The sequence below is a fragment of the Protobothrops mucrosquamatus genome, unplaced genomic scaffold, assembly GCF_001527695.2.
Source record: "Protobothrops mucrosquamatus isolate PMUCROS unplaced genomic scaffold, P.Mucros_1.0 scaffold218, whole genome shotgun sequence".
NCBI classification, from domain to species: domain Eukaryota; kingdom Metazoa; phylum Chordata; class Lepidosauria; order Squamata; family Viperidae; genus Protobothrops; species Protobothrops mucrosquamatus.
This window is the reverse complement of record NW_015386571.1, coordinates 548353-574052: the sequence shown is the minus strand read 5'-3', so window position 1 is coordinate 574052 and position 25700 is coordinate 548353. Positions and strand designations below refer to the sequence as shown.

The following is a 25700-nucleotide window of genomic DNA, read 5'->3' as shown; positions in this document are numbered from 1 at the left end:
TGGTCTTGCAAATACCTAGGTCCATTGCCATGGAGCACTTTAAAGGTTGTTACTAACACCTTGAAGCGCACCTGGAAGGCCACAGGCAGCCAGTGCAGCTCACGCAGGAGAGGTGTTACATGGGAGTATCTAGAGGCCCCCAAAATCCCCCGCGCGGCTGCATTCTGAACTAGCTGGAGCCTCCAGGTGCACCTCAAGGGGAGCCCCATGTAGAGAGCGTTGCAATAGTCCAGGCGGAAAACAGCGAGGGCTTGAGTGACCGTGCGTAGAGCGTCACGATCCAGAAAGGGGTGCAACTGGCGTATCAGGCGAGCCTGATGAAAAGCCCCCCTGGCCACGGCTGTCATATGATCGTCTAAAGACAGCCGAGTGTCCAGGAGGACGCCCAAGTTGCGTTTATATTAGTACACGGTTGAATTTACCAATAATTTTTAATGAACATGTATTCTTGCACCGTATTATAGAGCAAAGGCTAGTTGTAATGGGCAGTTGAAGCTGAATAATAATGATGCAAATAACTATATAAAATATTTTAAAAATTTAAAGATTGTTTTAAAGGTTTGCTTGGAATTGTGAAAAGCACTTAGAATGTTGCTTGAAAGTGCTTTGATTAAGACTGGGATGTACTTAAAAGTCTTTAGAACCTATTGATAAGAAAAGATTATTTTGTAAATACTAATATGGGGTATGCAGAAAATGAGTTTTAGAAAGGAAAAGAATCCTGCATTAATTTTCTCTTCTGCTGAATACAGTCTGGATAGCAGTGACAAATTTTTGAGCATTTACTAGAAAGCATTTGGATCAGGTATAAAAAACTGAGATAATGCCAGGCCATCTAATGATTCCTATTTTTCTTTAACACTATGATTCCAGCTTACATTCAGGAGTCTCTGTTAGATGCTAAGTGTACACACCCCACATGTTCTGAAGTACCTTTATTGAATCAAATCTCAAGCACTGCATAAATGCAACAATTAGAGGCAGTTTGGTCTAGTGGTTGAGGTACCAGACTAGAAACCAGGAGACAGTGAATTCTAGTGCCACCTTAGCCATGAAAGCCAGCTAGGTGATCTTGGGCCAGTCACTCTCTCCCAGCTCAATTCATCTCACAAGGTTGTTGTGGGGAAAATAGGAGGAGGAAAGTATGTTGGATACGTTTGCCATCTTGCGTTATTTGTAAAAATAATAAAAGGCAGGATATAAATAAATAAAAATAAATACTGAGCTCAGTATTATTGCAAAGTCTTAACTGATTATCCAAATCTGCTAGTTTTCAAAAATGCAAGTTTTTGAAAACTTCCACATGGATTAGGTAATAGTGAAAAAGCAGCTGTATGTGGTTTTCAATATATCTATTGTTCAAATTTCCAACATGGAAAATGCCATAATACACTTAGATATTTGAGATACGATCGTATGTATCAGCATTCCATACGGATTCTAAAGCGAATCTCATAATTCTCAGAAAGCGACTGTCGCTGTTGCCAAACGGGGATGATAGTAATTGTAGGCCTACAAAGAAGAAAATCCTACAGAGTCTGATCAGTTTTTCTGGATTGTACATGCATAAAATTATAGCAGCTTCATCTGTGACACTAGATCTGTTTGTTTACTTATTTTTTATCCTGCTTTTATTTTTGGTCAACTCAATTGGCATATAGTTCAGTGAATTGGGTGCAACAGACAACAGTCACAGAAATCCAGTTCACCATTTAACAGATGTTTGGGTTTACTTCAGGTCAATTCCTTTCCATGAAAATTAAGATTTCCTAAATTTGAAATTACTATTTCAATAAAAACTAAGAAGGTAGTACTAATGAATTCATACAGTATTTCAAGATTAACAACACACATTGTGTTTTAATGTGATCAAGTAAATTTGGATCAATACATAATACAGATGAGCATTTCCCTCAATGTCTGTTTGTAAATCATTGCCCCCCCATGGAGTTGATTTATTGGGAAAAGTTATAGCGTATGGATCATTAACTCTTACAAGCAAAACTCTCATTAGAAAGATAAATACTTCCTTGCTTATCAGATAACTCTATGCTTACACTGTTTTAATTTGAATTCCTTTCCTTTCATTATGAATCAAAACTATACCAGTAGGTCTGCTTAATGTTTTGATATTCCTGATTCAGAAATTCTGTTTACCAATTCAGTAATTGCTGCTCTGTTCAATCTATTACCCCATGGTCTTCTTTCCCATTGGCATGTTTTTACATGAAAGAGCGAGATGTCAAAGTGCCCTTGACATTCTAAACAATCTGAAAAGATATTACAGAATTTTTAAATTAGAATAAAGTAAAAGAATTACAGAGTATATAAATTGAAGGAACTCTATCTAAATCCCTGACATCTGATAAAAAGTATCTTGCTGTTCTAGGCTAAGTATTCTATCTACTTATAAAACTATTATTGTCAGAAGATTTGTCCTCAATATTTTGGACCTTCTTCTTTTTTTAAAATGGTTATCTGGTCCTTGTCCTGGTCTTGGTTTCTACGAAGAAAAGATCTGGCCCTTCTTGCTTGGGATCACCTTTTAGGTATTTGAATTTTATAGCCTTCTCTTTTGCAAGCTAAATGTGCCCAGTTCCTTTATATGTGCTCAGTTTCCTTAGCCCAGCTTTATAGGCATGATTTGTAGAGTGCTTAGCATCTTTGAAGTTCTCCTCTGATGTCCCTTTAGCTTCTTTTAAAACATAATGTCATCAATTGGACAGAGTGGTCCAATGCTATCTAACCAGAGCAAAGAACATTAGAACTATTGCTTCCTGCAATCTGAACGCAATGCTTCTGTTAATACAGCCTAAGATCGCACTGAACATTTTAGCAACTGTACCATACTGCATGTACATATTCATATAGGGGTCTAGTACTTCTATAATGTTCTCACAACTGTTACCAAACCAGTTTTCCCAATTCTGTATCTCTGTCTGAATTTATCCTACCCAGATTGAGCTGAATGTCATTCAGTTAGATTTGGCCCCTTGTTAAAGAATAGTAATGTTGCCCTTCCAATTCATTTATAAAGATGCTAAATATCACTGGGTGTGGATGCAGCTGAGGATGATGTAATAAATAATAAAGTTCATTTATATTTAAGAATATATTGTTTTTCCACTTCTATTTTTCTGAGCAAGAAACATTTCAGGGCCCATGATTTTTTTTGCCAATTAAGAACACCAACTCTTACTTTTTGCTCATTTGTTGGTTATATCACACTCTTCAAATTTTCCTTTGCTTTTTCTTGCTATGTGGATCCACAAACAGAACATTGATGGCATAATAATAAACAACTACACTTGATGTACTGTAGTTCTATCAATAAATACAGCTAAGGTTTACAGATTTTATTGAGTCAAATATACCAATCAAGTAAATTTTAGGGTTAAATATAAATCAGAAGAAAACAAAAATAATGGCTTCAGTAAAATAAAATACCTGAACCAAACGTTATACTAGCAGGAAAGGAAGAATAGAGATACAACAAATGCTTGAATTGTATTTTAAATAATATACTGAAGTCCAGTATAAAAGAAGCAGCAGAATTGAACAGAGAACAATAAGTTTGGGATAATGTCTTATGCTCTGATGTCTTGCAAAGTGTTTTGTGGAACTATACAAGTAAAGATTTGTGGGAATTGTGGTGCTGGAAGATAATACACATTCTAGCTGAAAAAAATCTATTCAGATGGTTTGGCAAAAATAAAGTTTTTGATTCAAACAAAAAGCGACCTAAAAAGATAGAGTTAGAAGTGCTATGTCAGGGCTTTTCAACCTTTTCACCAATTGTACCACTTTTAGGATATGGCAATATTCGAGTACCACCTAGCAAGGTGTCAAAAACTTGATGACCAACCCTCCCCACTGTTCAAAGTTGCAATTGCACTGAAATGACTTATGACCATTTTTCACACTCATGACCATTGCAGCATGCCCAGGGTCATGTGATTTATATTTGGATGCTTGGCAACTGATTCATATTTATGATGGTCACAGTGTCCCAGGCTCATGTGATCCCCTTTTGCAACCTTTTGACAAGCAAAGTCAATGGCAGGGCTGCTGGTGGCCAAGTGCTAAGGGGGGACTTCCCTCCCTCCCTCCTTCCCTGCCTCCCTCTTTCTCATTACCATCTCCTTCTGAAGGAAGAATTTGAAACACTCCCCATATTTTCCTTCTTCCATATATTCATCGAACAAGGAAAAGCCTCCAGAGACAGAAAAGACAAGCCGCTGAGGGAACTATCTTAAAAAGGCGCATTTCCCTTTAAGAATTAGTTACTGGCTAGAAAGGAAAGCGGCACTTAAGGAATAAAAAAAATGTAGTAAGTACTGGCTGCCCGCTAAGGCAGCCTCCTCAAATGGCTCCATTCATAAACAAAGGAATGCTACAGGCAAAATCCATTCAGGAGAAAAATACTTCAAAATCCCTTGCAGCAAAACTTACAGCTAACAATAGCAGAGCAATAGAAGCTAACACGAGACATCAGCCATCAGCCAAATAGAAATTGCCAAAACTCCTTAAGAATACAAAGCCCACATTGCACAAATCCCAAAACTTCAAAGTCACAAAAGCATATAAGAATCCTTCCACTCTCCATGTCCCTCCCTCCCTCCCTCCCTCCCTGTCCTCCAGCCAATGCTGCCTTTCTTCATTGCTGTCTTTCTTTATTCCTCGTGGAGGGCGACCCCTCCCCCACTGCATTTCTTGCCTGTTTGTGGCTGCCAGCACAGGTGGCTGCCATAGAAGTTGTAGATCGGCTCATGGCTGGCTTGCTTGATCTCCTCTCCTCTCCCCCACCCTCCTCCTTCTTTCCCTTTGGTGCAGTTAGAGCTGACTCCTCCTCCTCCCAAGGCTGCCTCTTTTTTTTCTCTTTCCCTCTCTCGCCTTCTCCTTTCTCATCCAGGTGAGCCGGAAGTGAGCTGGGGCCTTTGCCTCGCCCCAGCCACTCTGCAGCTCTGGAGAACTCTCTCACAGTAAGTCCTGCACTGTGCTGACTCGTTCCCTCCCCCACTACACTTGGCTGGGCAGGGCTGTGTACCACCTGCCACATGCTAATGTACCACAGGTGGTATGCGCACCACCGGTTGAAAAGCCCTGTGCTATGTGACTACTTGTGATAGAAGGCACTAAAAGAAAAAAATAAAATAAAATTGTAAATGATTTCCACTTTGGGTTCCTCTGAAGTGAACTAAAATGTTTTTCTCCCAGAGAAATCCAGGACACAATAAATATTAGCAGGAATGAATCTTACTATCATTTTTCCTTCAAATCCCAGACAACAAAAAATGGTCAAAGGGATGTTCTTATGTTGAGATGTGTGCAGTAAAAGTTGCCAAAGAACCTCTGAAAAAGATAAGAAACTTGTTTGCAGTTAGCCTAGGACACATAAGTAAATAGCATTTTTTTAAATAAGTGGTAAAAATCCCTCAGATCCTTCATATATTTTAAAAAGAACTTGCAAGCTTTGTCTAAAACACTGACTCTGCAATAGGCAGTAAAACAAAGAGGAATGATGAGGGTCTTCCCATCTTTAAATGTGATCTCCAGTTTTTCCCTTATGAATATTATTGGTTGTATTAAAAGAAGCAATATAATAATGAACCCTTGTGACATTAGATGAAAGGATTATCTGTCCTGTAGCTTAAGCCTTCCTATTAGTTTCTAAGCCTGTAACCCTACACCAATTCAAAATTGGACAGAATAATTAAACAGGGTTTTTAGTAAGGACAGGAAGATGTACTAGCTTGTCTATTCTCAATAAATAGAGAAGCATCTGCTTGATACTTACTAATTTGAGATAGTCTCGCAACATGGTGGCTTCTAATGAGCTTCTTACTTGTAGTCATTAGTTGGTTTTAATTGTTCAGTCGTGTCTTGGCAACTTTATAGGCAAGTGCTCTCCATGCTACTCTTTCAGTTGTTGGATGTTCATCTTTGTATCAGCTTTGATGGTATCAAGCAGCAAGTTCTTTGCTCGTCCCTTCCTTCTTGACCCACTAACCATTCCTAGCATTATTGACTTCATTATTGACTTCACTAATGAATTTGCATGCATGACATGGCCAAAGCAAATCAGATAGCTTCTAGTGATGTTTCTGGTTTTATAGGATTCAGTGCCTCTCTGCAGGTTTTTCTGGCTATTCTTGGTATACACAATAATTTACGCCAGCACAACAGTTCAAAGATGTCAATTCTTCTTCAATCAGCCATTCTTAGTGTCCAGCAGTCACACCCATATGTATTATAAGGAAGACTATTGCTCTAACTTGCCTACTTTTTGTATTTATATCAATATCTCTGCTTTTTCATACCTTACTCGTGTTAATCTTTGTAGTGTGGCCTAAGGTTATCCTGCATTTGATTTTCGATGTAGAACTGCCATCTTGAACAATTTTTGATCCAAGGAAGATACATTCATGAACTACATCAGTTTCCTCCTTATAGTCATAACTGAGGCTTAAATATTTCCAAATGGGTTTTTCCTCCCTGATTTACCAGATACTGGATATTAGTGGTTAATTAAATCCAAAATCTATGTAGAAACCCCTTCACTTTAGAAAAACGTACTGCCTAGTATAAGAAAAATGTTATTCCAAATATTTTGCACTGAAGAAAGAAATAAGATAACCTTTCTTGTCATTTTTTAATATGACAATAGTTAGAAAGTTAGAATGCTGGATGCTAGCACTAAATTAGCATTCTCCAACTTGGGTACCTTCATAAATGTGGAACAATTGCCAAAATTCCCAGCTTCTGGTAATTGGTGTTCATACAAGAGCTATACAAGTCAGAAAAGATTATACTAAACCATTGCTAAATAGCCTTGTGCACAATTTATGTAGCACAGTGTTTCTCAACCTTGACAATTTTAAGGCATGTGGACTTCAACTCCCAGAACTCCACAGCCAGCATTGCTGGCTGTGGAATTCTGGGAGTTGAAGTCCACATGCCTTAAAATTGTCAAGGTTGGGAAACACTGAGTAGCAGCTGTTTTTCAAAAGGCAACTCTCTTTACAGTTATGTGTGGGATGCATGTGCAAATCAGCCACTGTCAGATCATTAAAGAATGCTTGGATTTATGCCCTACCTTACTCTGCTTTCTAGCAGCTTTTAGAAAGGAAAAATATTTACATTATTTGAGTATTTCTTTGCTATTAGGGACCCAGATATCTCTTATTAATTAGAAACTATGATATGATGTGATATGATATATGATATATGATGACATACTGTATGTCATAAATTCAGTTTTCCAATTATTTTTATTAATAGTTTTTGCAATTTATATCACACTTTACAAGGCACTGAAACACTAGTTTGGTAGGCTTTACATTATTTTATCCTCAATGAGAAAATCAATAAATTTATTTTATTAAGAATATTTAAATTTAATTTTAAAATGCAATATATTATCAAGTGTCACATAAAACATAACAATTAAAACATAAACATGAAGATTCTGAGAGTTAGAATTCAAAGCATCTAGAGGGCAGTTGCAATCTGTGAATTACATAGTGTCTCCCTTTTTTCATTTTGTCTTCCCAAAATCCAGAGAGAGGTTGGGGCTGAACAATTCTTATCCTTTTTGGTTGTGGGGATTTTGGAGGCATTTTGTGGGTATTAGGAATACCTTAAATCCATGCAAGTCTAGAGGTTCCATGGTGCCCTTAAAAATGTTGACAACTTAAACAAAATTAGACCGATTATTTTTGTTTGAGAAAGGGGGCTGTGTGGTGCAAAACAGGAGCATCCATCCACTATAAAACTTAATGCACTAATTTTACCTCTCAAAAGCCCCCAGGTCCAACAGATTCATCAGTGAACAGAGCCATATCAAAATACTTACGGTCCTGTTCTATGTAACCTCCAGATAAGAGAGAACGAAGGATTGAGACTATAACAGAGTACCCATCTTTGATGTAGAGTTTTATCAGTGGAGCAGGTGCAGCCCGCCACCAGCAGTTCACAGAGATGGCTCTGAGTGCCGCCTCTGGCATGCGTGCCATAGGTTCGCCACCACTGGGCTAAGAGAAAGAACAAGACCTCAGCCTCACTGACAGAGTACATTCTAGAAAACATGAAAGCAAGAACATATTTCTATCTTTCAGACCATTCTGGCAAGGTAGCTAAAAAAAAAAAGATTATAGTTTGTTAAAAACTACAGAAAGGTGTAGGAGAGCCAACGGCATTGCACACATTCCTGGTAATTATCCAACCTAAGTTCTAAGGTTATTTTCATTTTATAACTAAGCTTGAGTCTAGACTGGAATGGAAATAGATAATCAATTTAACCTGAGAATGCTTAGTATTGAAATGCTGTCATCCTTTGTATCTATTGCCTTGCATAGAAAGAGATCACCTAACCATTGTCCATAATATATGAGTCCAGTATTGTTTTCCATTAATGATCTCCCAGTAGGGACTATTCTTTACCTCAAGAAATACTAGGTAGTTTCTTGTTAAAAGGACTATACTGTTAAAAAGAACAGGCTATTTATTTCTTTAGAATTTGGCTTGGTAGAGTGTTTTGCTTCTTCATCAGTATTTACAGTCACTGTCTGACATAAATATACATTGACAAATGAAAAACTCCCCCCCCCCTCATTTTGTTCTGTACTGTGGGGAATACTTGGCCTAGATTCTTTTACTTATCTTTGCCTTTTAATGTATTCCATTCAAGCTCTGAAATGTGTGTTTTTCACATTGCCGAGTTAATTTTTTTGTAATCATACAGAATGAGGGTTATGACTGAATTTTGGAAAACATCTTGTTCTATGCTAAAATCATTTTGCAGGCAGTCCTGTGGGTAAAAATATTTGTACTGCGGTCTAGTGCTTGGATAGTTTTCTTGGCAAGAAACTAAGATCCACAACTTTCTACTTCAGAGTGTTATTAATGTAGGTTTGAGATGCATATGTGTTTGACAGAGTTTCCATTATCCCTCACAAAGTGAAATGGAGACATGCTAATATATTGTGTTTTTATGTCTATTCCCGTAAATGTTAACTTATCACATGAAAACTTCCACGAACGTACAGGTTGAGGGGGGAAAAATGAAGAATTATATATTAAAATTTATGAGCTAGAAGTCAAAAACAAAGAAACAACAAATGGCGTGTTACTCTTATGAAGGCAGGAGGACCTTAGAGAACAGGTATATGTATCTTTATATGTAATATAAATATAATATCATATTACATATGATTATATTTAATTATACAAATATGAACAAAAATATATTATAGTGATATTTAATAATCATGAACTGAAGAGTATGCATTTTTTCTGGCCAGTAGCCAAATGACATAAGAATAATACTTCTGGACTACAAAGGAGATGATGCCAGAGTCTTACTTGATACTGTGGCTGTAAGATGTTTTGAACATGAAAAAGACATGGTAACCGCTCTTTGCACATGAAAAAGTCATGGTAACCAATCAGAAGTTGGATTGTTAAACTTGAAGAACAGAATGGCACATGTCTTTTGAATCTTCATAAAATATTGTGTGCCTTCCTGGGACTCCCTACCTGTCATTCTCCAGATGTGTTTGGTCTTTAATTCCCAGAGCCTCTGGTCAGCATGAGCGAAATAATGCATCCAAACTGGCTGAATTATGCTGTAAGAAACTTAGGCTGCATTTTAAACCCAAAGCAATTGCATTATATAAACATTACTATTATAAAGTGCTTGGAGAGTTAAGTTATTATCAGGAAAGAGCATTCTCAGTCAAAAATCATTGTAATCATTTTTGCAGTCTATACTGAGTGTTAATTTGAAGGAAGGCAAGCATGGCAAAAATGTCATTTTTTTTATCTGCAAGGAGAAACACTTCAGTAACTTATGTTTTGTTCGTGTTGCTGTTCTTTATTCTGATCACTACCTGAAGTAGGGATAAATATATCTGGGCGGGATGTTTACTAAAGCACAAATGCAATCTATGTACTATTTTTATAATTAGATTGGATTTATGGCTCACTTCTCATAAAGAGCCCCCAAACAGCCATTGCTTGAGGTTTTATAAAGCTTTGAAGAGAGAAAATCCCTTCACAAGTAGCTTTCATTGGTCAGGGTTTTCTCATAAGATGGGGTGATGTATGATACATTTAGATTGCTCTGTAAATAGTTTTATTTAATTGTGACCCATTAACCTGGTTTTAATTAAAAGCTTTTGTTAAGTGTACTTCTCTTCAGAGGGCTACAATTTCCACTGCAGCATGCAAAAATGAGTGTGTGGTTTTCTTATTTGGAGACAAATTCTGACATGTTTTTCTGAGGTTAACAGTCCTAGACCACAAATACCTTTTTAACTATGTTATACAGAAGATATTCTATATTGTAATAGTCTTGACATAACATATCTTAGTCTTACATGGTGCCTATAAATCCCTCTGAAAGTCACCATATCTGTTTTCCAAAGAACAAAAATCAAATAAAATCTAGAAAAGTATTCTTTCAATCATATGGTTACTTTTAATCTATCTGTTTTGATACACCAGCTAGAGCAGGGGTTCCCAAACAGGGGTGCTCGCACCCCCTGGAGGGTGCGAGATGATATTCCAGGGGGTGCGAAAACTTGGGTTTTCAAAATGATAGTGTATATGCATAATTCGTTGCCATTATTTCAAACTTTTGTAAGGGGTGCAAGAATATATCAGAAGTGTTCTAGGGATGTGGGGTATAGAAAAGGTTGGGAACCACTGAGCTAGAGGAAAAATATCCATATCATTCATCTTTTTTGTACAGTATAAGTTTATGTGGTTTAGATAAAACCAGTACTAATTAGCTAGTCTCTTCTTTCATTCTTCATTATTTACTGGAGATAGAAACCCAATGGACGATTTCTATTGCAGTAGTGAAGTGTTGCAGTGCTCCACGGGGAAGACTTTGGAATCTTTTCCTGGCAACTCGTCACTCTGTCAGATTCAGTTATTTTAAAGCTGAATCTTAAATTCTACTGAATCTTGATGTCAAGTGATGTAGTAACTCTCAGGGAGGAGCAATCAACAGACATAGAGCACTTCAGTAGGTAAACGAAAAATAGTACTTGTCTAACATCCATGTATGTTTGATGAACTTAACCGTCAATACAGTGAGATCATTGGATAAGGTTCCATATGTGCTGTTTAGGGTTTGCACTTGCAATATGAAGAGGCCTTTTAATTTCTCAGGAACATAAATATAGCATTCATACTGCCAAACGTGAGCTCTCAGGGATTTGGGGGAACATTTAGCAGCAAAGCACGTTTCCAGGGAGGGCAAATAAAACTCATATCTATCTTCTTAGAGAGCTGCTGCTGCTTTGTGTCAGGTGTACTGAGCTAAATGAGAGAGTATGCTGTCTTGTCTTGAGACAGCTGCCTATTTTTATCTTAATACCTAGTATTTGAATAATAGACTATAGATTCAGCATTTTTGTTGTTTTGCAGATAATTTCCTCCATTCCCGATACTATACTGATATAGTATTTTCTTTTCTTCTGTAAAAGAAAAGATGCAGATATATAGCGGAAGGTTCCTTAAATTGATGCAAACCCCAAGAATTTGTTTACCTTTAGTGGCCCTTCCCCCCCCCCCCCTTGGTTTCTTGCTATACAATAAGCAGAGAGATTCTGACATAAGGATTGTATGTCCTACATAATTTGGCACAGAGGAAAAAAATATTTGCCTAGCAATGGTTTTATTAGTCCAGGAATCTAATTTAATATTTTAAGATAAATAATATCCTTTCTGAATGACATTTCCTTATTTCAGGGCATTTTTTCTCCATTTTCAGCTATGTTCTTTTATACAAATGTAGTCACAAATAGATAGTTTGGTTTGAAATTAAAGGCTAGCCAAAAAATTATCTCTGGATTCAACAATCCTGCACAATCCTGCACAACTAAGCCTCCAACCTTCCCTTTATAGGTGGTCAAGAGTAGTTGCAGAAGATCCTGGAGGAAGCAGGTTATCTTGCCCTGTTTCAATCATGTTTCAGGCCAGGATACAATGTAGAGACAACATGTGTCACACTTGTTGATGACCTTTTCCAGAGCTGTGATGGAGCCACCTTGACATTCTTCTGGACCAGCTGTGGGGTTTGGGAATGGAATCATGGTATTATGGTGGCTTTGCTCCTTTCTCTGTGGCCTCTTCCAGTCTGTGCTGACTGAGACAAGGGCGAGAGAGATTGTGCTGTGGTGCTTCACTTCTGGGCTGCCTCAAGACCTATCACTCTCATTTTTGTTTGTTTGTTTAACATGTACATAAAACCACTGGGTGCAGTTCAGAGTGTGGCATCAGCAATATGCTGAAGATATGAGTCAATATGCTGATAATGAATCTGGTATCAGCAGTACATTGATGATATCCAACTATACATCTCATCCCCAGGCAGTCCAAGTGTTCTTTTCAATGTAGCGTGTCAATGTCTGAAGGCTGGGTGGCTCAAGCACAATCCTGACAAAACCTAGTAGCTCTGGATAGTTGGGTTCCCTGATAACTGGAGAATCTACCTCTTTAGTCTTGGATGGGGCTGCACCTTCCTGTTTGAGACCGGTATGCAACTTGGGAGTAGTCCTGGATTCCTGCTCAAAGAAGCATTTTACATAGATCCAGCTGGTGTGCCAATTTAAGCTTGTTACTTGACTGGGAAGCCTTTCAGATAGTCCTTGACTTACAACCATAATGGAGTTTATGTCATAGCAGTTGAAGTCGAGACACCCATGTGATCGACTCAATTTTATAGTATTTTTTTGCAGCAGTCATTAAGAGAATGCCACAGACAATAAGTGAGCCCATTGTGTACATTGGAAATCGGACCAAAAAATGTCACAAATCACAGTCATGAGACCATAAGAGGTTGCAAACAGCTATAAATATGGGCAAATTATCGAGTGCTCAAAATGTGATCACATGACTGTGGGGACGCAGGCCATCTATTAGAATTTGGACTCCAGGTTCTAAGTATCTTTTGGGCGGATCTATCACAACTTCTAACAGTCACTAAGCAACCAGTTATAAGTCAAGGACTATCTTTAGTCATTCCACAGCTGGGCTGCAATGTAGTCTGCATGAGGCTGCCTTGAAGATCACCCAGAGGCTACAACTGGTCCATAATGCAGTGACATGGATAGTGATGGTTTCTGGTGAGCTTCTCGGTAAAAAATAAGGTTCTAATTATTATCTATAAAACCATTAATGGCATTAAGTTTGGTTATTTGAGGGACTACCTATTTTCCATAGTTTCTACCATTCAATAAGATCAGGTAGAGTGCACTTGCTCTGGATTTCAGAATGTAAGCTGTCCAGAGTAATTTGGATCTAGATAACTTCCGAAATAAATAAATAATGTGAACAGAATTCTGCACATCTCTTTGAGCAATTTACTTTGGATTAAGTGGCTTATAAATATATATTTTAATATTATTATTAATTTCAATAAATCATTGCTATATTGTATCATTTTAAGCTTCTTGTATGATTTACTTTGGAAAACCTGTTTCTCATTCCTTGCCCATGTATACTTCAGTGGGAGGCTGAATCTGCACAAAGCACACTCTGAACTTGTTCCACTCTAAATCAGAATTGGAGAATTGCTGATCTACAAATCAGAGCCAATCCAGGGGCGTCTGTTCATCACCCCAGACTCTTAAACTCTTGCTCTTTCTTTCTTGCCTTGCAGCAGCAGAGTAAACTGCCTAAATCTGGCAATCATCCCACGGTTTCCTATTTCTTAACTGGGAACTTTTCTAAAAACTAAACAAAAAAAACCCCAGAGTATAGGCAAGAAACCCCAAGGTATTTATTACAAGCTAGGAAGTCTTGTGATTTTAAGAAATGCAGAGATGTTGCTGAGTAGACATGACCTAGACAACCACCTTCTTTGGAACTGTTTTTCTTAGAATTTGGTTATACGTGTGACCCAGCACTCTTCTTTCAATTTTATTATGCAGCACCTCGCATGTTTTATTTCATTCCTTTCCATCTAATGGTTCTCTCTTTGTTTTTTTATCTTGTCTCACCTCGGCATGGGAAGCACAGTTTTAGACTACTGCATACTGCTAATTAGCATCATTTCTGCCCAGTGGTAATTAGAAAGGAAGAGGAAGAAGACATCAAAGGGCAAATATACATTTCCATGTCTGTGTTGGCCTTTCTGTAGGCTGCTCTGTGAGAATCTGCTCTCTCAGATTCTGGAGGTCAAATGAAAAAGATTGTGGAAAAGAAGAAAATTGATTAGGGATATGATTCAAGGAAGAAATTAATCAAGGAAGATATGGATAGCAGAGATAGGAATAAAGAGAAAGAATTGCTTCCTTTATTACTTGCTGCAACAGATTACCCACAAAGGAATGTTACTCCAGACAGGGAAAAAATGTTCCTCATCTCTACTTTAAATCTTTTGAAAGCTAAAAACAAAAACAACTTGGCATGATAATCCATCCTAGGAGAAAATGTGCAGCCAAAGGAAGTGGAACTATTATTTTTCCATTCATATTTTTTTTAAAAAAGTATTACCTGTCATAATAGCAATAAAACGTAAACGTTTTCCTCACTAAAGTCACAAGAACTAGACTGGTGTTTCTCTTTTTCCTTTATTTACCTACTGCTTCTGTCTTTCTGATTTGTGTTCTCTCTCTCTCTCTCTCTCTCTCTCTCTCTCTCTCTCTCTCTCTCACACACACACACACACACACACACACACACCCTCTGTCTCTCTCTCTCATTTAAGTTTGTATACTGTTGGAATTACTTACAAAATTCCAAGGCTTAAGGAACAAATTCCTCTCTTCACTCTCACCATTTCCACACCACCCCAATCCCCCCCACCCCAATTTGCTTATGGCTACAACAGCAGAAGTGTATTTGCCTAGTTATTGTTTCATCTCTATATTAATGATAACACTGAGGCTTTTGCTGCTCCATACTTTCATCTACTATCTCTTGCTTTATTGTTCCATATCCTTTTCATATGTGGATGATGCAACCATTATCCCTACATTTAGAGTTGGTCTTTGTAGATGTTGTTTCTATTGTGATAGAAAATATCTTGAAATAAAGTACTCAAAAACAAAACTTCTGATATATTTCAGAAAATCACTTCAAGTTTATTGAGCAAGTAAAATCCTCTAAATATTAGTAATTTATCTTCACTCCTCTACCTACTGTGGAAATCAAGCACAGGAATTATCTACAAAGATCTAAAAAATAGTATCTAGCTATTACTAGATTTGTAAACTGGCATAGAAATAATTTTGTCCCAGCTGCCACAAAGTTATTCAGGGCCAAAGTTTTCTGTATGTTGCTTTATGGCACACACTTGTGGATATATAAGAAGATCTCTATTGACTTCCGGTTCCGGTACGCAGCGACGCTGGTCGTGTCTGGGGATTCGTCTCCAGCCCGGCCGGGTTTTCTTTGTTGGTAGACCCCTTGCTGGGTCGAAAGTTGCCCTGGAGGGGCAACCACCGAGAAGGAGGCTTGCTGGCAGCTGCGGGAGAGCGGCAGCTTCTCCCGTGGCTCCAGCTATTTCCTTAGGGCCGACGGAGCAACGATCGTCCTTCAAGATGGCCGATCATCCTGCTGCACCAGCCGAAGTCACAATTACAACTAAGCGAGATTAGACCCACCGCGGAGGAGCCGGGTGAGACCCCTTTAGTCCCTCTCTTTCCCCTACTTGGTTCTTTTTGCCTGAAAAAACTTGGGTTGGAACTATTTCCCCGTTTGAAAAGAGCGGCTTCTATATGTGTGGGAAGAGAGGCGTTGAAACTTCTTAAAGATTATAATCTATTTTCACTCAGTTTGGGATACAGAGAAAAAACATGCTTCTTTGAATTTTTTTTAAGAGCTAACATTGGAAGAATATTTCTTTCTCCACTCTTTCCTTTAAAAGAGAGAAAAAAGGCGAAAAAAGGGTGTCTGGAAAAGCTTTTTTTAATTTACTGAGGACATCTAGTGGTGAAAAAATAATATTGCAGCTATTTCTTGGATAAAAACCTGACCTTCAAAATATCTTTGGAAGAGATAAGCTGGTGCAGCTGTGGGAACTGAGGGGGTGGACACTGTTTAAGAAAAGACTTTCTTTGACTACTTTTAAAATGGAGAACCTTTGCTCTCATTTAAATTGCAAGCTTATACTGGAAAAGATTTATGAGGTTTCTGAAGAAATATGCGCTATAAGGAAAAGGATTACTACAGAGCGAAAAGCTGATGCCAACCCAAACTCTCAAACTGATCTTCAGACTACATCTGTTTATGCTACAAACCAAAAGATACCAGAAGAGGAATTAAAGGAAATTAAAGAGGAACTTGTTACAATGAAAGAGATCACCACAGAACTAAGAATTAGAGATTCTTCTTCAAATTTTAAAAGTGATGTTCAGAATATGCCTGACTACTCTACAAACCAAAATACACCAAAAGATGACTTCATTGAGAATACAGAGGAGCTCATTGCATCCTACAAGCATCTTATCTATATTTGTGAGGACCAGAAAAAACAAAGATGGAGATCTGAAATCCAGACAACAGGAAGCTCACTACTGCCTCAAACAACACTACAAGCAACAAAGAGAGATTTACTGGTCGGAAGGGAAGCGTTGTTGTGGAAACCTGCCTGGCAAAAAAAAAAGCCTAGAATAAGACTGAAAAAAGAAATTTAAAATCATATATACTGGATATAAGGCATTTTAGAACTATGGACTGAGTGAAGGATTGGGTTTTTGAATGGAAATAAGAAAAAATGGGTGATTAATGTATGAAAAGTATTATATAATGGAATGAAGAAAAATGAAGAGATGTTTTAGATCGGGACTGAATCAATAATTAATGGAATGTGATTTTAATAAGATGATACGTTTGCACTGATAATATGGATGATAGTAGATTTGATAATTAATTGGATGAAAATAGACTCTTATCTAAGGGACTCAAATGATTTAAGGTTGTCACTATCTTGTTAAAACAAATAAAAAAAGTTGATGGATTGATAGATGAGATATGTATAGGATAGATTAATGTTTATTTTAACTGGGAGAGATTTGTGGAATAAATAAGATCTATGATGAAATTAAAGAATTATGACATATTTAGAAGAGATACCTGAACTGATAATGTGTTTATTTGAAGTCAAATTTGATTATGGTTTTGTAATTGCATAAAGATTTAAAACAGGTTTAGGATTAATGAAAATTTAAGATAGAAATAGTTTAAATAGTTTAAATATATAAGCCATTGGAGGGAAATAAAGAGGGACTATATGATGTATTGATGGAATTACTTATGTATGTTCTGTTTGTGGATTTCTAATTACCCCAGCCCCACGGTGTGTCTGGAGCACTTTGTATTAATTAAAAAACCAATAAAATTTGTTTAAAAAAAAGAAGAAGAAGAAGATCTCTATCTTGGATTCCATGCAGTCTAATTTTTAAAAATCAAGAGCACTCATGCTTCATTTGACCTTTGCTAACCAAACCTGATTAAAATTGAGATGTATCTCTCTTGAGGTTTACACAAGAATATGCTGCTTAAGATCTTGAGCAAAACAAATATTCTGGGGAATCTCTTTGATTCATCTTATCCTGGATGATAGATTTGAATCTACTCTGCGAAGACAAAGTGACCAAGATTTGATATATTTTTGTACTGATCCTAGGCTCTGATAAAACATTAGCAGAATTTAAGCAGAAGACCGATGAGTTGGATATTCAGACAGATAGGTAGATTGCCCATCTTTATTACAGTAGAATCACCCCCTCCCTTTGGATTCTTTCTATTTGTTCAAGTATTTGACATGCTCCACATAGCAGCTTTTTTTGTGGCCTGAGTCAATGCATTACCTTAACAGGGTGGTAAACAGAAGATGCTACAATCTCCCATATGAAAATTGTACTTGTTCATGTCCAAGCATAGAGGTTGCATCTGTATCTGATATCTTATTAAAATCCCAATTGTATTCATATCGGAGGTAAGCATGCATAATCTCACTTTCTAGGAATTTTAATTGCCCTCATGATGAGATCACTGTTTTTTTTAATGACCAATTTTTCTCTGTATCAAGGACAATGACCAAATTTCTATCAGTAGCATTAGCCTACAGAAACCAGCTGGTACCTCCTTCTTAGTTTTGAGTAACTTTTTTATGTCATTTTTCTGCATGCAGTTTTGTTGTTCTGTACATTTTAATATATGTTGGTTTGGTTTCAGACTATAAAGCAATAAATAAATCAATAAAGACCATAAAGCAATGAATAAACCCATTTGCTTTTTGTTATCACAATTTTTCATTGAAATTAACTCAGCATGTGAAACTAGAATATAATTACAGTAGAAGAATGAACAATTGTCTGTAAACATTTGCAAGTGAGGACTCTAACACCCATTTAACTTAATATTCTTTTATGATGGAAATCAGCCATTTTAATCATAAACAACCTCAAGAGCAGGCATGGTTTTTGGTCTTGTTTCAGTCATTTATGTATTACAATTCTCTACCCTTCACCTGTCTTTGATCTACTTTTATAATGGTTTCATTCCATTTGAAACATATATGCTGTTATGTTGAACTGACTGGAACGGAAACTTGGACTTTGTGGATAGCATTGTTTGTTTTGTTTTAATTATACTATTAATTCTTAATCCTGTTCGTACATCTGAAGGTTTTATGTCTTAGTAAAGAACTGTCCTATAAGATATCTTTAATAATACATGTCCTTTGTTAGTTTTGTTCATCTGAGCCGAAATAAAAAGTAAAGGCTTCTTTGAGTTGAACTCTACTTCTTGGCAACAATAAAGTAATGATTTGCCATAACTGCCTTTTCAGTCTAGTTTATACATATAAAATTATCCAGTGATAATCATCTTTTTGGTACTGTCTACTTATGCCTGCAGTTAAGTGCATATTTGAATGCTCCTCCAACACCAAAAATTCAGTTCAATTGTAAAGTTACTGTATATTGGTGGAGGGAGGGAGGGAGGGAGGGAGAGGAGAAATCTGTCTTATGTCTTCCTGCTTGACATCTTGGATGTCCATTCAGAAAGAGATGTTTATATGCTGGAACTGTTTGTAATATTATTTTCCACATAGTTTGAAATGGTTTGTTAAAATTGTTCTTAATTATTTGTTTATATTTCACATTTCTAAATCGTCCATCTCCTTCAAAGAGGGACTCTGGGCGATGTACAATAAAACATTGAAATATTAACTATATAAAAAGCTAAAATGTTAGAGTTAAATTTTTGATTTAAAAATTTAGATAGATAGATAAATAGATAAAGATTTTTTTGAGGAGGCAAAAATAACCTTGTAAAAAATTGGTTGACAAAGACAAAGGGAGAGCTCTCATGGCACTAACCAACCCCACAACTATGTGCTCCTTTGGGCTCCCCACACAAGGCCACAGAGCCATGTTTTTGGTTATATTTCTGAAAATGTAGTTGGATGCTTTTTCCTTTGGCAATAATCCAATTAATATAGGTACCTCTTTTCAAAAACTACTTGAATTTTTAAGAGGTGCAATAGCTACAATCCTCTTGCAGTCTTATTTGTATGGGGATGGCAGCAAAATTATATCAATTAGTGTGACCTATCTTAAACAGGATATAGGTAGTTCTTGCTTAATGACCCTAATGAGAACTGAAATTTCTGTCACTATGTGAAGCAGTCATTAGGTGAAATATCATATGACTTAGTGACTGAAGTTGTGGTAGTCCCGAGTGCAGTTGTTAGGCTCTGTAACAGCCATAACTTCAAGGACCAGACTTAATTATCATTTGTTCAGCAGCATCATAACTTCAAACAGTTGCTGAATGAATGTTCATTAAGCGAGGACTACCTGTATTGCACGAGTTGTGTTTTTTTTCTTATCAATTCTAATAATACAATACCATTGCTATTAATCAGGGCTTAGAGGAATTCAAGAGTGTAATTGTCACAGTCAGAGCTAGGTGAAGAGCAATTCATACAGAAAATAGAGCTTTTTGTTCAAGTCTTGTGAAAACTTCTGTAGGTAGAAGTGCACTTATTTTATATCCCTGAAAGCACTGGTCACTGGTATGTGTTTGCCATTGCAAAAAGCTTCCCCAAACTAAAGACATTACAGCACAATACAATAAATAAAATAGTAATGTTATTGCTATAGACAGTAATACAATACAATCACCAGAAGATTATTCAGTAGAAAATGTTGCAGAAAAATTATATTATATATTTGCACCCACTGTCCTCTTCTATAGATGATAAAAGAAGATAATATATCAGTTAGACTATATATATCTTCTTGGGTGCTTGCCAAGTACCGTGTCCTACCTGAATATTTACATTAAAAAGCCTTTCAATTAAGGGAGGGGGCATACTGCAAACATAAGAGCTAGCTTCCAGCAAACCTTTTATTGCCAAGAATGCTTCTGAGACTCAATTGGATCCAAAAAGCTGCAACCAGAACTGGACGCAGTATCCCAAGTGGTCTTATCAAGGCAGTATATACTGCTACTAATGCTTCATGTGATCTTGATATTATTCCTCTGTTGATGCAGCCTAGGACTGCATTGGCTCTTCTTTTTTTGGGGGGGGGGCAGCTGTAGCACACTGTTGGCTTATCTTTAAGGGATCTAGAACTTCTAGATCCCTCTCATAGTTACTACTATTAAACCAGGTACTACCTATACCTGAGGTCCTCAATCCCCTGGTCCTGGACCAGTACTGGGCCATGGCATGCCAGCAACTGGTCCGCACAAACAAGCAAAGCCCCATCCACAGGATGCAGGCAGCACCACACACTCTCCGGTCCGCGGAAAAAACTTTCTCCACGTAACCGGTCCCTGGTGCCCAAAAGGTTAGGGACCTCTGGCCTATACTATACCTGTGCATTTGGTTTTTCTTGCCTACATGTAGAAATCTGACTTTTTTCATCATTGAATTTCATTTTGTTAGATAGCGCCCAATGTTTAAGTCTGTCAAGATCTTTCTGTATCTTAAGCCTATCTTCTGGAGTGTTGGCTATTTTCCCCCAGCTTAGTGTTATCTGCAAATTTGATGAGTTTTCTTTCTATCCCCTCATCTAAATCATTTATGAAGATGCTGAAGAGTACTATGGTCTAAGACAGAGCCTTGGGGTACCTTACTGCATACTTCCATGTAGATGTAGCTCCATTACATACATAAAAATGAAGGCAGTACTATGATATTCTTTATCTTTACAAAATGGGCATGACATCACTGTAATTGAAACAGAGTTCTGAAAGAACCAGAGTGTGCTTTGGATCAGCAGCCTTGTTAAGTGGTAACCTTAGGGTTACAAAGTTAGAAATGCCACTGTGAAAACCACAGACTAGAAATTGCTTTCCAGTGTCTTTCCTTTTTTCCCCTGAGGCATAAATGAATGAGGAAATCTGCTTCACATTTGGAATGCATACACGTTTAGGAGAAATGGCAGCAATGAGCTTTTAGAATCTCATAAATTATCAACATCTCTCTGGAATTTCTAGATAGTTTAAAAGATAGGGACTGCTTTTATGTGTTTGTGCTACTTTTATGCTAAAACATGGATTTTTGGCTACAAATGACTAGTGGTGATTCTAGATTCTTACTATGAGAACACCCATATAGGATCTCATTGTACCATATTCTTTCTTGGTTTTCATCCTCATGCAGGGTTCGTTAAACACATACCCTGTTGTGTATTTCAGCGAAATAAACAAAAGTTTATATTAAGACAATGTGGATCTTTGGAAAGTTTGAATCAATAAATAGAACCTGAAGTAGGTTTTCATGAATGGTGGAACAAACTCTTTGTAGAGTATGAGAAAATGTATTAGTAGTGCTGTTTATCCAGCTGAGTTCCTCTGGACATCTTAATAATCACTATACCATATGATCTTTCATTTTGTTTTGTTTTTGCAGATCCTGGTTGCTAAGACCCCTATTGCTCCATTGACATCTTTCCTATACATTATTGAAAATTCTGGTTTGGTTCTCCAAGGTAAGATAAAATGAGCTTTCTCTTACTGTAGGTAATGTGCTGAGGGAAGTAAGTGCTTAAAACTGCTTCCCCAAGCCTGGTACTCTCCACATGTTTAATTTGAGCTCCCTGAATACAACAAAGCTATTTTCCAGAGAAAATGGGAGTTGGTTCAACCCTGGAAAGTGTCAGACTAAAGATTGTAAATCTTAGTTTAATCTAATTCTTTTTAACTGAATTTAGTATTTTTTTCATAATATGAGGCAAGTCAATATTAGGCATTTTATATTGATGTTTTCTGCATTCTTGTACCTATGGATGCTCCAGAAATTTTTGGTGTTAACAAAAATAAATTTAACTGAGGCAATAGCCATTGCAATTCACTGAGAGTGATTTGGGCAGCTATATAAATTTTCTTGAATAAATAAATATCAGTGTATGACTGTATCAGGTATAATGAACAAGCTGTTGCTTTTACAATAATAGAGGATCATGTGTAAGAGTTTGCCTTGGAGAGGTGTCTTAGTGTTTCAGTGTTCAGAAAAAAAAGTTGATTGTGTAATAATCTAGGTTTACTATCTAAATGTGGGATATATTTGATTTGAACTTTTGCTTTAAATGTTTTCCTGTTGTTTGTTTTCTATATGAATGAGTTACTGTAAATGTCAAAAATATATTTGCTGTCTGCTTTCAAAAATTTAACAAAATCACAGTTCTGTTGAATTATAAGTGAGTTGTTCAAATATTATTTACCCTTCAGTTTTATGTCAAATGAGTTTTGGGTTCCACATTTTACAAGTGGGATGTGATACCCAAAATAAAAGATCCTGTAACTGAACTCAGAATTTCCGACTATTTAGTCGAAACATCTATTTATGAGAAGAGCTGATTAAATAGATGATATGTTTAAACAAATGTGAGATTCCTCTATTAAGATACTAGCTCATGCAGGTGTTGAGAAAAGCAGAACATTTTAGAGAGGTTGGTGTTAATGCTTGCTGCTAGAGGTCAAGCCAAGGATACTTTGGGCCTTTAGCCCTATCAAGTCACACAGCTAGTCACTATCCTTGAGTTGGCAGAAAAGTACACCTATGTGAAATTGACTATTCCCATTGCTAATCCCTATCCCTATCCTGTCTCACAAACTTCTGTCTCCCATTTGCCAGTCACCTGAATATCGTCCAAAATAATGTGTGACAAAAGCTTAGCATATTTTACCTATCCAGGGCTTCCCAACGGGGAAAAAATATGATAAACCTGTCTCACTCAAGGCCTGAGGATGAGATGAAGGTAACATAATAAGGGCCTAGCAAAACAAAGAGATTGCCAAGGCATATTTGTGTTATGATTAGGACACATGGGAATACAACCAATGTATTTATCAGTATCAAGTTGTTCATTATTGTTTGCTGTATGTTCTTTATGGTGGTTTGGCAACTACCTGGATAATCCCTACAGTTTTCAGAAGTAGTTTACCATTGCCAGCTTCCTAGTGCTGAAAATGAGTGACTGGCCCAATGTCACCCAGCTAACTTCATGGCTAAGGTGGGACTAGACCTCACAGTCTCCCGGTTTCCAGCTTGATGCCTTAACTACTAGATCAAACTGGCTCGCTGTCTTTTTTTTATGGTCTTATACCTAAGTATAGTATAAAAGACAGAACACCAGTATTATGTTAACCAATAAATATTGGCAACAATCAGCTCTATAGAGTAGATTTGTAAGCCACAAATCTGCTGCTGATCTTACCACATATAGAGGTAAGAAAAAAAGGAAGTATCCCAATAATGAATCCATATGTTTCTTTTTCAGCCATCTTAAGAAAGTAGGAAGCCTTATGAAAATGAGAGTCATTTTCAAACTGGAAAATGTGTTGAGAGGAGTTAGATAGAAAATTGCTGTCTACGTTGGTGGCAGTGGAACATTTTTGTGGTAATGAATGGGCTCTGTTCCACCGGCTGACTGCAGGAGCAACATTTTCATTGATTCTCTAGGGTGAGAGAGGCAGTCGGTGTCAGGAGAAGAGTACATTCAAAGCATATGACAAAGGAACAAGTAGATGAGTGTGGGAACTGGTGAAGAACAACGACTGTCTGAAAAATGAAGTGGAGAGAGGGGGGAGAGGAATCTCAACATCATTCTGCTAATCAGGAGGCCATAAAGAATTTGATGTTGGGAAACTTACCTGAAGTTTCTTTTATGGCGGAAAGGTGGAAGGAAGCTCAAAAAAAAAAAAAAAGTGGGGGAAGGTAAAAAGATTGATTTAACAGTTTTGCAGGCAATTCCTCCGGCCATCTCTAGGGGATTAAGAGAAGGGGGTGAAGTCAGGCTGCAGGTTATTCTCCTTCTTTTGTTCTCTGGCCTGGTGGTTAATAAACCACCAAGACAGGATGAGTAGTTAGGGATTTCACTGACTGCTATTTGATGCAGTTTGAGGAGCTCCTCTTCTATTGTTACAGTTAAAATAGAAAGCGGAACTGTTCTTCATTTGCAAAAAGTTTCCAAAGTCCCAGGCTGAGAGTGAAAAAGCTATTAACATGGTAATGCAGCCCCATTCAGGGAGTGCATCAAAATCCCCTTTGTTGATGTAAATTGCTGCTCTATTGCCTGGTCTCTTTGGATCTCATGGTCTAGGTACAAGCACAAAAAATTGTTTAGTGAGAAGGGAAAACTCTACCTCTTATATCATTTTAGCAGATTGCCAAGAGCACTGCAGTGAGAGACTTCCATGCCTTTGTAAACCTGAAGTACTGGGTGGTGAAAAGAATCCAATTATTCAGTCGCTCTTTTATTGGACCTTTCAATCCTGAGAAATGCTGCTCAACAATTTGTAGACAAGGATGGCTGGTCAAAAGCTTGAGCTAGATTTGGAACCATGTTTCAAATGCATTGTGTGAACAAGGGAAAAGATAAGAAGAAGCAGTGAGTCTTACAGGAATTCACTAAGGCTGCATAATTCTGGCTTTTAAAATTGTAATTTTGTAAGTATTGTCATTTATATGAAGTGACAAATTAAAAGCCTGATTATTTTTTTTTACATTGCTGACCATATCCTCTGATTTGGAATTAAACAGTGTCATTTGAATTCTGCAAAAGTATCCAGTTCTAAATAAAACTGAACTTTGATTAAACCCATAAAAATATAATGGTTCTCCATGTTCATGTCACTGTTTCTTCCCATTGAGCCTGATTTAATGAGACTAAACATGTGGATACAAATCTGCTTCCCCTTCATGTCTACGAAATCACTTTGCAGGCTAGTTCTATATTTTTTTTAACAAAAGCTCTTTTTTTTCATTAGTCAGATTTGATTCTGTTGATCGGATACACATAAGAGTAGCTTAGTTCATGCATCCACATTGTACTGAAAAAAGAAACATGTTTATATAGGGAAGGAAAAATATATGATTCAAATATATTTCATATCTGGAATGTGGAGTGAAAGTTTTAATTTTAAGATGTCCAATCTTTAATTGTAGAACCAACATTTGAGCAGATTTTTTAAACATTTCAGTTATAATGGCAGTCTTTGTAAAATTTTATACAAGAGTTAGTTCTGATCAGCTCAAATGTAAATGTAATCTGATTTTAATCTAGGGATTATTCTTTTGAGAGAGATTGTATAGCACACTTGATTTATTATATTAACTTGTAGAGATGGAAAATGTAAATTTCAGGAATTGAAAGTATTATTTTACTTGCCAGTGATCCCAACTGTGACAAATCAGGTGTGCTTTATTTGATGTTTTGAAG

At 36.9% G+C, this 25700-nt stretch overlaps 1 protein-coding gene across 2 annotated transcripts in view; it reads left to right on the top strand.

Moving 5' to 3' along the window:
• Positions 1-25700, top strand: part of RAD51B (RAD51 paralog B) — a 320577-nt gene that overhangs the window by 147573 nt on the left and 147304 nt on the right. For both annotated transcript variants that reach the window (XM_015814093.1, XM_015814094.1), the window contains exon 10: positions 21890-21968. In XM_015814093.1, the coding sequence (XP_015669579.1) occupies positions 21890-21968 (79 nt within the window). The remainder of the gene's footprint in view (positions 1-21889; positions 21969-25700) is intronic.